Genomic DNA, 12,542 nt, shown 5'->3' with positions numbered 1-12,542 from the left:
GTCCTCTGTCCCTGTCACCCGTGGGTGTCCTGTCACCCATGGGTACTCTTTGTCCCTGTCACCCGTGGGTGCCGGCTGTCCCTGTCACCCGAGGTGTCCGATGTCCCTGTCACCCGTGGGTGTCCTGTCACCCATGGGTGCTCTTTGTCCCTGTCACCCGTGGGTGCCCGATGTCCCTGTCACCCGCGGGCGAATCCCGGGCTGTCCCCCGGTCACCCCACGCGGTGTCGGGGTGTCAGTGGGGAGTGGCGGCGGCTCCGTTTGAGGGAAATAAAGGGAAATAAAGGGAAATAAAGGGAAATAAAGGGAAATAAAGGCGGTTTTTGGGGAGCGCGTGTCCGTGGGCTCCGTCACGAGGACACGCGGGGACACCGGGGGCGGCATTAAAGCCCCGCCCCGCCCAGCGCTCCGAGTTCCTATAGGCTCCCATGCCTGTCACTCAAAATGGGGGCCGGACATTCACATTTTCTCGTTCTCTGATTGGTTTACACATCCGCTACTCGCCGTTGATTGGCTGCTTCATTCCCGACCCTCCTGTGGGCGGCCTCGCGGGGATTGGCCGCTGCTCCGTAGGCGGTGATTGGATGGGGGCGGTGCGGAACTGCGCTGTGATTGGCTGAGGGGGGAGGAGCAGCGATGTGATTGGTGGAGAGCGGGAGGGGGCGTGGCCAGCGGCGGGGCGCGGGAGGCGGCGGCGGCGGCACCGGGGCCGCACCGGACCCGAACCGGGGCCGGGCCCGAACCGGGTCCGGGCCGCTCGGAACCAGGGTCGCTGCGGGCCCCGGGGGTGGCTCCGATACCTGCAGGTACCGTGACACCACCCGGGCGGCACGGCCGAGGTGCCTGCGGGGGCTCCGCTGCCGGTTCACCGTGCCCGGGGCCTGCACCGGCGGGCCCGGAGCCGAGCCCTCCGTGAGGGGAGGTAACGGCCCGGTAAGGAGGCGGCGATGGCGGGCTCCGTGCACAGCCTGAGCGGCCTGCAGAAAACCGCCCTGCTCCTGGGCGTCCCGGCCGCCGCCACCGTGCTCTACATCCTGTACCGGCGCTACCGGGAGAGCCGAGGTGGGTGCGGGTCCCTGCACCGGGCCCGAACGGGACCCCCGGCAGCCGCCCCGGGGCTCTCCGTGGGCAGGGGGAGGCTGCGGGGGTCGCTTCTCCCGCTGGGAATTCCCGTGGGATCCACCCTGGGAGGGGTCCCTGTCCCTCTGTGTCCCTTTGGGGACACCCTGGGGACCCTTTGGGGACACCCTGGGGACCTTTGGGGACACCCTGGGGACCCTTTGGGGACCCCCTGGGGACCCTTTGGGGACCATGCCAGGACCTCCTGAGGAGTGGGAGGCTGTGGGAGTCACTTTTCCCTCTGGAATTTCCCTTGTAACCCCCTGGGAAGGGTCCCAGTCCCTTCCTGTCCCTTTGTCACCCCTTGGGGACCCTTTGGGGACCTTCTGGGGACACCCTGGGGACCCTTTGGGGACACCCTGGGCAGGGGGAGGCTGCTGGGGTCACTCTTCTCATTTGGAATTCCCTTGTGACCTCCTCAGGCAGGTCCCTGTCCCTTTGTCACCCCCTGGGGACCCCTCGGTGACCCCCTGGGGACCCCTCGGTGACCCCCTAGGGACTCTTTGGGGACCCCCTGGGGGCTCTTTGGGGACCCCCTGGGGACCCTTTGGGGACACCCTGGGGGCTCTTTGGGGACCCCCTGGGGACCCTTTGGGGACACCCTGGGGGCTCTTTGGGGACACCCTGGGGACCCTTTGGGGACACCCTGGGGGCTCTTTGGGGACCCCCTGGGGACCCTTTGGGGACCCCCTGGGGGCTCTTTGGGGACCCCCTGGGGACCCTTTGGGGACCCCCTGGGGACCCTTTGGGGACACCCTGGGGACTCTTTGGGGACCCTCCGCTGTCCCCTCAGAGGCGCAGGTGACCTTGGTGGCAGATGAGGGGCTGGAGGTGGCGGTGAGGGTTCCCCGCACGGCGCTGAAATCGCTGATCGGCCGCCGAGGAGCCACCATCAACCAGGTGTGGGACGGGGCACCGGGAGCTCTGGGAGCACCGGGGACACCGGGGACACCGGGAGCACTGGGGACACCGGGAGCACTGGGGACACCAGGAGCACCGGGAGCACTGGGAGCACCGGGGGCACCGGGAGCTCCGAGAGTACCGGGATCACTGGGGGCACCGGGAGCACTGGGATCACTGGGATCACTGGGGGCACTGGGGGCACCGGGGACACTGGGAGCACTGGGAGCACTGGGAGCACTGGGGACACCAGGAGCACCGGGAGCACCGGGAGCTCTGGGATCACCGGGATCACCAGGAGCACCGGGGGGCACCGGGATCACCGGGAGCACTGGGAGCACCGGGATCAGTGGGATCACCAGGAGCACTGGGATCACTGGGAGCACTGGGAGCACCGGGAGCTCTGGGAGCACCGGGATCACCAGGAGCACCGGGATCAGTGGGATCACCGGGATCACCGGGATCAGTGGGATCACCGGGATCACCGGGGGCACCGGGATCACTGGGATCACTGGGATCACTGGGATCACTGGGATCACTGGGAGCACTGGGAGCACTGGGATCACCGGGAGCACCGGGATCACCAGGATCACCGGGATCACCGGGAATGGCTGATCCCCGCTGTCCCCGCAGCTGAGGCAGGAGACGGGAGCCCAGATCGATGTGGAGGAGGAGGAGGAGGAGGAAGGGGGCCAGTCCCTGGTGCAGATCTCGGGCTCCCCGGGCCAGGTGTGCCGGGCCAGGGCGGCCGTGCTGCGAATCGTGGCCGACAGCGCGCCCGTGGCCGAGCAGCTGCGCGTGCCCCAGCACGCCGTGGGCAGGATCATCGGTACGGACACCCCAAAACCTGGGGGAAAGGTTCTGTGTCCCTTGGGGAACCCCAAAACCTGGGGGGAAAGGTTCTGTGTCCCTTGGGAAACCCCAAATCCTGGGGGAAAGGTTCTGTGTCCCTTGGGGAACCCCAAATCCTGGGGGAAAGGTTCTGTGTCCCTTGGGAAACCCCAAATCCTGGGGGGAAAGGTTCTGTGTCCCTTGGGAAACCCCAAATCCTGGGGGGAAAGGTTCTGTGTCCCTTGGGGAACCCCAAATCCTGGGGGACCCCAAATCCTGGGGGAAAAGGTTCTGTGTCCCTTGGGGAACCCCAAAACCTGGGGGAAAGGTTCTGTGTCCCTTGGGGAACCCCAAATCCTGGGGGAAAGGTTCTGTGTCCCTTGGGAAACCCCAAAACCTGGGAAACCCCAAATCCTGGGAAACCCCAAAACCTGGGGAGCCCTAAATCCTGGGGAAACCCAAAACCTGGGGAGCCCCAAATCCTGGGAAACCCCAAATCCTGGGGGAACCTTCCATAGCCACAGGGACACCCCAAATCCTGGAGGGAGCTTCCACAGCCCCTAGGAGACCCCCAGTTCTGGGGGGAACCATTTGTGTCCCTCTGGATCATCCCTGATCCCACGGGAACCTCCCGTACCCAGAAGGACACCCCAAATCCTGGGGGGAACTTCTGTACCCCTGGGACACCCCAAATCCTGGGGGGAACTTCTGTACCCCTGGGACACCCCAAATCCTGGGATTCTTCCACACCCACAGGTTCAGCCCCAATCCCAGGGGAGCTTTTGTGCCTTCCCAAATCCCGGGATCCTTTCCCAACCCCCAGAGCCATCCCCAATCCTGGGGGTCCCTTTCAGTCTCCTGGGGTCCTTCCATCCCCTTCCCCAAATCCTGGGGGTCCTTCCCCCAATCCCAGGGGTTTTTCCACCCTTTCTCCCCAATCCTGAGGGGCCCTTCCACCGCTTTTCCTGCTAATCCTGGGTCTCTTCCATCCCAGTCGTGGGGGGCCCTTCCACACCCTCCTTCCACCCCATCCTGGGGGGCTCTTCCACTCCCTTCTCCCCAGTCCCAGGGCCCTTCCACTCCCTTCTCCCTATTCCTTGTGGGAATTTTCTTTCCTGTCAGTCCCAGGGGCCTTTCCCTGCCTTTCCCCTTATCCCAGGGGGCCTTTCCACTCTTTCATCTTCCCCATCCCAGACTCATTTCCCACCCCTTTCCCAACACCCCAGACTGGTTTCCCATCCCTTTCCCAACATCCCAGACTGGTTTCCCATCCCTTTTCCCAACACCCCAGACTGGTTTCCCATCCCTTTCCCAACATCCCAGACTCATTTCCCACCCTTTTCCCAACATCCCAGACTGTTTTCCCACCCCGATCCTTTCCTCCCCTTTCCCGTGGTCTCGTTTCCGGTGCGGAAGCTCCCGGGGCTGTCCCGTTCCCGGTCCCTGATTTCCCGCAGGCCGCGGTGGGGAGACGGTGCGGGGGATCTGCCGGAGCTCGGGGGCTCGCGTGGAGTGTGGCCAGGAGCCCGGGGCCAGCCTGGCCCCGCTGCGCTGCATCCGCCTGCTGGGCACCCGCAAGGAGGTGGAGGTGGCCAAGGTGAGCGTGGATCGGAGCCTTGGGATCCTCCCTGTGCCCTTGGGATCCTCCCCATGCCCTTGGGATCCTCCCTGTGCCCTTGGGATCCTCCCCATGCCCTTGGGATCCTCCCTGTGCCCTTGGGATCCTCCCCATGCCCTTGGGATCCTCCCTGTGCCCTCGGGATTCTCTTGACCTCCTGGGGATCCTCCCTGTGCCCTTGGGATCCTCCTGTGCCCTCGGGATCTTCTTGATCCCCTTGGGATCCTCTTGATCCCCTCAGGATCCTCCTCATCCCCTTGGGATCCTCCCTGTGCCCTTGGGATCCTCTTGATCCCCTCGGGATCCTCTCTGTGCCCTCGGGATCCTCTCTGTGCCCTTGGGATCCTCTTGATGCCCTCAGGATCCTCCCCATGCCCTCGGGATCCTCTCCACCCTCTTGGGATCCTCCCCGTGCCCTTGGGATCCTCTTGATCCCCTCGGGATCCTCCCTGTGCCCTCGGGATCCTCCTCATCCCCTCGGGATCCTCCCCGTGCCCTTTGGGTTCTTTTGATCGTGTGATCCCAAACCGATTTGGGTGGTTGTGACCTGTCAGTCCCACACGAATCAGGGTTGTTGTGACCTGTCAATCACACACAGATCCAGGTTGTTGTGACCTGTCAGTCCCACACGAATCAGGGTTGTTGTGACGTGTCAATCCCACACGGATCCGGGTTGTTTTGCTCCCTCCATCCCACATGGATTGGGGTGGCTGTGACCTGTCAATCACACACAGATCCAGGTTGTTGTGACCTGTCAATCACACACGGATCCGGGTGGTTGTGACCATTTGATCCCACACGGCTCGGGGTTGTTGTGACCTGTCAATCACACACAGATCCAGGTGGTTGTGACCTGTCAATCCCACACGGATGGGGGTTGTTGTGACCATTCAATCCCACACGGATGGGGGTTGTTGTTTTGTTCTGTCAATCCCACACGGCTCGGGGTTGTTGTGACCATTCAATCCCACACGGATCTGGGGGTTGTTGTTTTGTTCTGTCAATCCCACACGGATCTGGGGGTTGTTGTTTTGTTCTGTCAATCCCACACGGATCTGGGGGTTGTTGTTCCGCTCTCCGGAGCGCGGCTGTTCCCAGATCCGCTGCCTGATCCTTGCAGAGGCTGATCCTGGAGAAGCTGTCGGAGGAGCAGGCGTTCCGCTCGGAGCTGGCGCAGGCGGCGGCCGCTCGCTGCCCGCGGAAGCAGCCCCTGGGCAGCCGCCGGGAGCCACCGGGGCCACTCCCGGCTGTTCCCACCGGCCCCGGGGGCTGCCAGGAGCACTGGGACACCGAGAGGGCAGCGGAGACACCGGGCTGGGGCACGGAAACACCGGGCCAGGGCACGGAAACACCGAGCCAGGGCACGGAAACACCGGGCCAGGGCATGGAGACACCGAACCGGGGCACGGAGACACCGAACCGGGGCATGGAAACACCGAGCCAGGGCATGGAGACACCGAACTGGGGCACGGAAACACCGAGCCAGGGCATGGAGACACCGGGCCAGGGCATGGAGACACCGAGCCAGGGCATGGAAACACCGAACCGGGACATGGAGACACCGAGCCAGGGCACAGAGACACCGAGCCAGGGCCTGGAGACACCGAGCCAGGGCACGGAGACACCGAGCCGGGGCACGGAGACACCAAACCAGGCCCTGAAAACACCGAACCGGGGCATGGAGACACCGAACCGGGGCACGGAGACACCAAGCCAGGGCCTGGAGCCGGGCACGGAGCCCCAGGAGCCGCCCGTGCCCAAGTTTGAGGGTGAGAGCGGCGCTGGGGCAATTCCTGTTGGGAATGGTGGGTGGGGAAGGGGCTCCTGGGATTCTGGGGGGTTCCCTCCATCCTTCCCGTGCCTTTTCCAATTGGATTTTGGGAGATTCCAGCCCTCCCGTGCCTTTCCTGGAGGGATTTTGGGTGGATTTGGGTGGATTTGGGGGTTCCCCCATGCCACCCATGTCTGTCTGGTGGGATTTGGGGTGGATTTTGGGTGACTTTGTGTGGATTTGGGGTGGATTTGGGGTGGATTTTGGGTGGATTTGGGGTGGATTTTGGGGGATTTTGGGTGATTTTGTGTGGATTTTGGGTGATTTTGTGTGGATTTGGGGTGATTTGGTGTGGATCTGGGTGTTCCCCATGCTGTGGCTGTCTGGTGGGATTTGGGGTGGATTTTGGGTGAATTTGGGTGGTTTTGTGTGGATTTTGGGTGATTTTGTGTGGATTTGGGTGGATTTTAGGTGATTTTGTGTGGATTTGGGTGGATTTTGGGTGATTTTATGTGGATTTTGTGTGATTTTGGGTGATTTTGTGTGGATTTTGGGTGATTTTGTGTGGATTTTGTATGGATTTTGGGTGATTTTGGGTGGATTTTGGGTGGATTTGGGGGTTCCCCTGTGCCGTGGTGGGATTTGGGGTGGATATTGGGTTGATTTGGGGTGGATTTGGGTTGATTTTATGTGGATTTTGTGTGGATTTGTGTGGATTTTGGTTGATTTTGTGTGGATTTTGGTTGATTTTGTTTGGATTTTGGGTGATTTTATGTGGATTTTGTGTGATTTTGTGTGATTTTATGTGGATTTGGGGTGATTTTGTGTGGATTTTGTGTGGATTTTGGGTGACTTTGTGTGGATTTTGTGTGGATTTTGGGTGATTTTGTGTGATTTTGTGTGGATTTTGTGTGATTTTGTGTGGATTTTGGGTGATTTCATGTGGATCTGGGGTGGATTTTGTGTGGATTTTGTGTGATTTTATGTGGATTTTGTGTGATTTTGTGTGATTTGTGTGGATTTTGGGTGACTTTGTGTGGATTTTGGTTGATTTTGTTTGGATTTTGGGTGATTTTGTGTGATTTTGTGTGGATTTTGTGTGATTTTGTGTGATTTGGTGTGGATTTTGGGTGATTTCATGTGGATCTGGGTGATTTTGTGTGGATCTGGGTGTTCCCCGAGCCGTGTCTCCCCGCAGTGCCCAGCCCAGATTTCAGTTTCGCGGCGGATGAACACCTGCACGTTTACGTGTCGGCTGCCGAGAGCCCCGGGCACTTCTGGATCCAACTGCTGGGGACGCGCAGCCTGCAGCTGGACAAACTGACAGCCGAGATGGGGCACTTCTACCAGAGCAGCCCCGCCGTGCGTCCCACAGTGTCCCCTCTGTCCCCTCAGTGTCCCTGTGTGTCCCCATTGTGATCCACTGTGTCCCCTCTGTGTCCCTGTGTGTCCCCTGTGTGTCCCCGCTGTGTCCCCTGTGTGTCCCCTCTGTGTCCCTGCAGTGTGCCCTGTGTGTCCCCTCTGTGTCCTCTGTGTCCCCATTGTGATCCTCTGTGTCCCCTGTGTGTCCCCGCAGTGTCCCCACAGTGTCCCCTCTGTGTCCCCGCAGTGTCCCGTGTGTCCCCTGCGTGTCCCCACAGTGTCCCCTCTGTGTCCTCTCCATGTCCCCTCTGTGTCCCCTCTGTGATCCTTTGTCCTCTCTGTGTCCTCTGTGTCCCCTCTGTGATCCTCTTTGTCCCCTCTGTGTCCCCTTTGTGATCCTCTGTGTCCCCTGTGTCTCCCCTCCGTGTCCCCTCTGTGATCTCTCTGTGTCCCCTCTGTGATCCTGTGTCCCCTCTGTGTCCCCTCCATGTCCCCTCTGTGTCCTGTGTGATCCTCTGTGTCCCCTCTGTGTCCCCTCCATGTCCCCTCTGTGTCCCCTCTGTGTCCTCTCCGTGTCCCCTCTGTGATTCTCTGTGTCCCCTCTGTGATCCTGTGTCACCTCCATGTCCCCTGTGTGATCCTCTGTGTCCCTTCTGTGTCCCCTCTGTGTCCCCTCTGTGTCCCCTCTGTGTCCCCTCTGTGTCCCTCTGTCCCCTCTGTGTCCCCTGTGTGTCCCCTGTGTGTCCCCTCTGTGATCCTCTGTGTCCCCTCCATGTCCCCTGTGTCCCCTGTGTGATCCTCTGTGTCCCCTCTGTGATCCCTGTCCCCTCTGTGTCCTCTCCGTGTCCCCTCTGTGATCCTGTGTCACCTCCATGTCCCCTGTGTGATCCTCTGTGTCCCTTCTGTGTCCCTTCTGTGTCCCCTCTGTGTCCCCTGTGTGCCCTCTGTGTCCCAGCACTGTCCCCCATCCTCGCCATGTCCCTGTGTCCCCTCCTGTCCCTTTATCCCGTCCCATGTCCGAGCTCTGTCCCTTATCCTGTGTCCCCTCTTGTCCGAGCACTGTCCCCTGCTGTCCCTTATCCCCATCCTGTCCCCTCCTGTCCCTTATCCCACTCCTGTCCCTTGTCCCCTCCTGTCCCCTGCTGTCCCTCCCGTGTCCCCCTGACTGTCCCCGTGTCCCCAGGTGCCACCCCCGTCCGTGCACCCCGGTGCCATCGTGGCCGCTCCGTACCTGGAGGATGGCGAGTGGTACCGGGCGCGTGTCCTGGGGACGCTGGACAACGGCCACCTGGACCTGTACTACGTGGACTTTGGGGACAACGGCGAGGCTCCCCCCGAGGCTCTGCGGGCCCTCAGGTGTGGCAGGGGGTGACATTCCTGGGGAAATGTCCCTGTCCCCTGGGAGTGTCCCTGTCCCCTGGCAGTGTCCTCACCGTGTCCTTGCAGGAGCGACTTCCTGAGCCTGCCCTTCCAGGCCATCGAGTGCAGCCTGGCCGGGATTGTCCCCAACGGTGAGCAGGGGTGGCACGTGACTCTGTCCCTTTGGGGGGTGGCACGTGGCCCTGTCACCTCCTGGGGGTGGCACATGGCCCTGTCACCTCCTGGGGGTGGCACATGGTCCTGTCACCTCCTGGGGGTGGCACCTGGCCCTGTGTCCTTGGGGGGTGGCACCTGGCTCTGTCACCTCCTGGGGGTGGCACACGGTCCTGTCCCCTCAGGGGGTGGCACATGGCCCTGTCCAGTGCCGTTCCTCACAGTGTCACCATCCCCACAGTGTCACTGTCACTGTCCCCACGGTGTCACCATTCCCCACAGTATCCCTGGTCCCTGTCCCCACAGTGTCCCTGTCCCCACAGTGTCCCTGTCCCTGTCCCCACAGTGTCCCTGTCCCTGTCCCCGCAGGTGACACGTGGCAGGAGGCGGCTCTGGACGAGTTTGACCGCCTCACTCACTGTGCGCAGTGTCCCTGTCCCTGTCCCCACGGTGTCCCTGTCCCCACAGTGTCCCCACAGTGTCCCTGTCCCCACAGTGTCACTGTCACTGTCCCTGTCCCCACGGTGTCCCTGTCCCCACAGTGTCCCTGTCCCCACAGTGTCCCCACAGTGTCACTGTCCCCACAGTGTCCCTGTCCCCACAGTGTCCCTGTCCCTGTCCCCACGGTGTCCCTGTCCCCACAGTGTCCCCATAGTGTCCCTGTCCCTGTCCCCACAGTGTCCCCACAGTGTCCCTGTCCCCACAGTGTCCCCATAGTGTCCCTGTCCCTGTCCCCACAGTGTCCCTGTCCCCACAGTGTCCCCACAGTGTCGCTGTCCCTGTCCCCACAGTGTCCCTGTCCCCACAGGTGACACGTGGCAGGAGGCGGCTCTGGACGAGTTTGACCGCCTCACTCACTGTGCGCAGTGTCCCTGTCCCCACAGTGTCACTGTCACTGTCCCTGTCCCCACGGTGTCCCTGTCCCCACAGTGTCCCTGTCCCCACAGTGTCCCTGTCCCCACGGTGTCCCTGTCCCCACAGTGTCCCCACAGTGTCCCTGTCCCTGTCCCCACAGGTGACACGTGGCAGGAGGCGGCTCTGGACGAGTTTGACCGCCTCACTCACTGTGCGCAGTGTCCCTGTCCCCGCAGTGTCACTGTCCCTGTCCCCATGGTGTCCCTGTCCCCACAGTGTCCCCACAGTGTCCCTGTCCCCACAGTGTCCCTGTCCCCACAGGTGACACGTGGCAGGAGGCGGCTCTGGACGAGTTTGACCGCCTCACTCACTGTGCGCAGTGGACGCCGCTGGTGGCGCGGATCTGCAGCTACGGCCAGAGCGGGCTGGGAACACGGCCCAGCGTGCGGCTGTTCACCGAGCACCACGGACAGGTGTGTCACCTGTGTCACCTGTGTCTGTCACCTGTGTCACCTGTGTCACCTGTGTCACCTGTGTCACCTGTGTCACCTGTGTCTGTCACCTGTGTCACCTGAGCCATCACTGTCCCCTGTGTCACCTGTGTCACCTGTGTCACCTGTGTCTGTCACCTGTGTCACCTGAGCCATCACTGTCCCCTGTGTCACCTGTCACCTGTGTCCCCTGAGCCCCAGCCCAGTGTGCGGCTGTTCACTGAGCACCACGGACAGGTGTGTCACCTGTGTCACCTGTGTCACCTGTGTCTGTCACCTGTGTGTGTCACTTGTGTCACCTGTGTCACCTGTGTCTGTCACCTGTGTCCCCTGTGTCACCTGTGTCACCTGTGTCTGTCACCTGTGTCACCTGTGTCTGTCACCTGTGTCACCACTGTCACCTGTGTCACCTGTGTCACCTGTGTCTGTCACCTGTGTCACCTGTGTCACCTGTCTGTCACCTGTGTCACCTGTGTCTGTCACCTGTGTCACCTGTGTCACCTGTGTCTGTCACCTGTGTCACCTGTGTCACCTGTGTCACCTGTGTCACCTGTGTCTGTCACCTGTGTCACCTGTGTCTGTCACCTGTGTCACCTGTGTCACCTGTGTCTGTCACCTGTGTCACCTGTTCCCAGTGTCCCCTGAGCCACCAGTGTCCCTTGTCCTGCTGCTGTCCCCCTGCTGGCCCTGTCCCCATTCCCGTTCCCAGTTCCCATTCCCCATTCCCATTGTTCCCATTCCCATTGTTCCCGTTGTTCCCGTTGTTCCCATTGTTCCTGTTGTTCCTATTCCCATTGTTCCCGTTGTTGTTCCCGTTGTTCCCATTCCCGTTGTTCCCATTGTCCCCACTGTTCCCGTTGTTCCCGTTGTTGTTCCGTTGTTCCCGTTGTTCCCATTCCCATTCCCGTTGTTCCCATTGTTCCCATTGTTCCCGTTGTTCCCATTCCCGTTGTTCCCATTCCCATTGTTCCCGTTGTTCCCGTTGTTGTTCCCATTGTTGTTCCCGCAGAGCCTGGATGTGGGAGCAGAGCTGGTGCGTTTGGGTTACGCCGTTCCCGGTCCCGCCGAGGAGCCCTCGGTGAGCAGCTCCCGGTGTCCCCCCGCTGTCCCCTCCCTGTGTCCCCTCCCGGTGTCACCCGGTGTCCCCTCCCAGTGTCCCCGGTGTCCCCCCGGTGTCCTCCCTGTGTCCCCGGTGTCCCCGGTGTCCACTCCCCATGTCCCCTCCCGGTGTCCCAGTGGGCTCATCCCGCTTTTCCCGGGCAGGACGATCTGGGCTGTGCCTCCCCCCCGAGCCCCGGGGCCGCTCCCGGTGTCACCCTGGTGTCCTCCCTGTGTCCCCGGTGTCCCCCGGTGTCCCCTCCCGGTGTCCCTGGTGTCCCCTCCCGGTGTCACCCGGTGTCACCCGGTGTCCCCTCCCGGTGTCCCCCCGGTGTCCTCCCTGTGTCCCCGGTGTCCCCCGGTGTCCCCTCCCGGTGTCCCGGTGGGCTCATCCCGCTTTTCCCGGGCAGGACGATCTGGGCTGCGCCTCCCCCCCGAGCCCCGGGGCCGCTCCCGGTGCCGCCGTCCCCCCGCAGCCCCCCCGGTGACGCCGCTGCCGGTGCCGTTCCCTGCCCCGGGAGACCGGAGCCGGGACCCCCGGACCCCTCCCCCGGTGCCACCACCGTGCCCGGTGACATCCCCACAGCCACCTGAAGCTGCCGGTGCCCGGTGCCGCCGGCACGGTGACCGGGAGCTGCTCCCGGTGCCACCCCATGGAGGTGACCGGGAGCCGTTCCCGGTGCCCCCACCACGTGCAGTCCCCTCTCCGGTGCCCTCCGGGAGGCGGCACCGACGAACCGCGGGGATCTCCGCTTGTGCCTCTTGTCAGGACGCGACACGCCGGTTCCGAGCGCCGGCGGTGCCCTTTCCGTTACCGGGAGCTCCCGGTTCCCTCGCCTTGTTCGGCTGTTCCGTTGCACTGTTTGTGGTTCTGAGTTAATAAAGTTGGAGGTTTCTCAGCGCTCTGTACCGGCGGGAACCGGCGGGAACCGGAGGGAACCGGGTGGGAACTGGCGGGAGCCGG

General features: G+C 62.4%; 1 protein-coding gene across 2 annotated transcripts; it reads left to right on the top strand.

Moving 5' to 3' along the window:
* The first annotated feature begins 688 nt into the window (after positions 1-688).
* On the top strand, positions 689-12,471 carry LOC131574359 (tudor and KH domain-containing protein-like). 2 transcript variants are annotated; one of them, XM_058828802.1, is made up of 12 exons: positions 689-1,062; positions 1,913-2,019; positions 2,653-2,848; positions 4,308-4,447; positions 5,589-6,237; positions 7,438-7,601; positions 8,785-8,957; positions 9,048-9,112; positions 10,311-10,462; positions 11,490-11,558; positions 11,744-11,802; positions 12,018-12,471. In XM_058828802.1, the coding sequence occupies exons 1-12, from the start codon at positions 948-950 to the stop codon at positions 12,064-12,066; spliced, it is 1,938 nt and encodes a 645-aa protein (XP_058684785.1). In that variant the 5' UTR covers positions 689-947; the 3' UTR covers positions 12,067-12,471. The 2 variants fall into 2 exon arrangements, with proteins under 2 accessions (XP_058684785.1, XP_058684786.1); XM_058828803.1 differs by lacking the exon at positions 11,744-11,802 and having other exon boundaries at positions 11,989-12,471.
* The last annotated feature ends 71 nt before the right edge of the window (positions 12,472-12,542 follow it).

Source organism: Poecile atricapillus, unplaced genomic scaffold (assembly GCF_030490865.1).
Source record: "Poecile atricapillus isolate bPoeAtr1 unplaced genomic scaffold, bPoeAtr1.hap1 scaffold_265, whole genome shotgun sequence".
Lineage (NCBI taxonomy): Eukaryota > Metazoa > Chordata > Aves > Passeriformes > Paridae > Poecile > Poecile atricapillus.
Note: the sequence above shows the minus strand (reverse complement) of the source record. Positions and strands in the feature narration are given on the sequence as shown.

Bases quoted from the DNA above. Each gene is read 5' to 3' on its own strand.
- LOC131574359 (XM_058828802.1), top strand. From the start codon at position 948: ATGGCGGGCTCCGTGCACAGCCTGAGCGGCCTGCAGAAAACCGCCCTG. The intron at 1,063-1,912 runs GTGGGTGCGGGT...CTGTCCCCTCAG, and splicing joins GCGCTACCGGGAGAGCCGAG to AGGCGCAGGTGACCTTGGTG. The intron at 11,803-12,017 runs GTCCTCCCTGTG...CTCCCCCCCGAG, and splicing joins GCTCCCGGTGTCACCCTGGT to CCCCGGGGCCGCTCCCGGTG.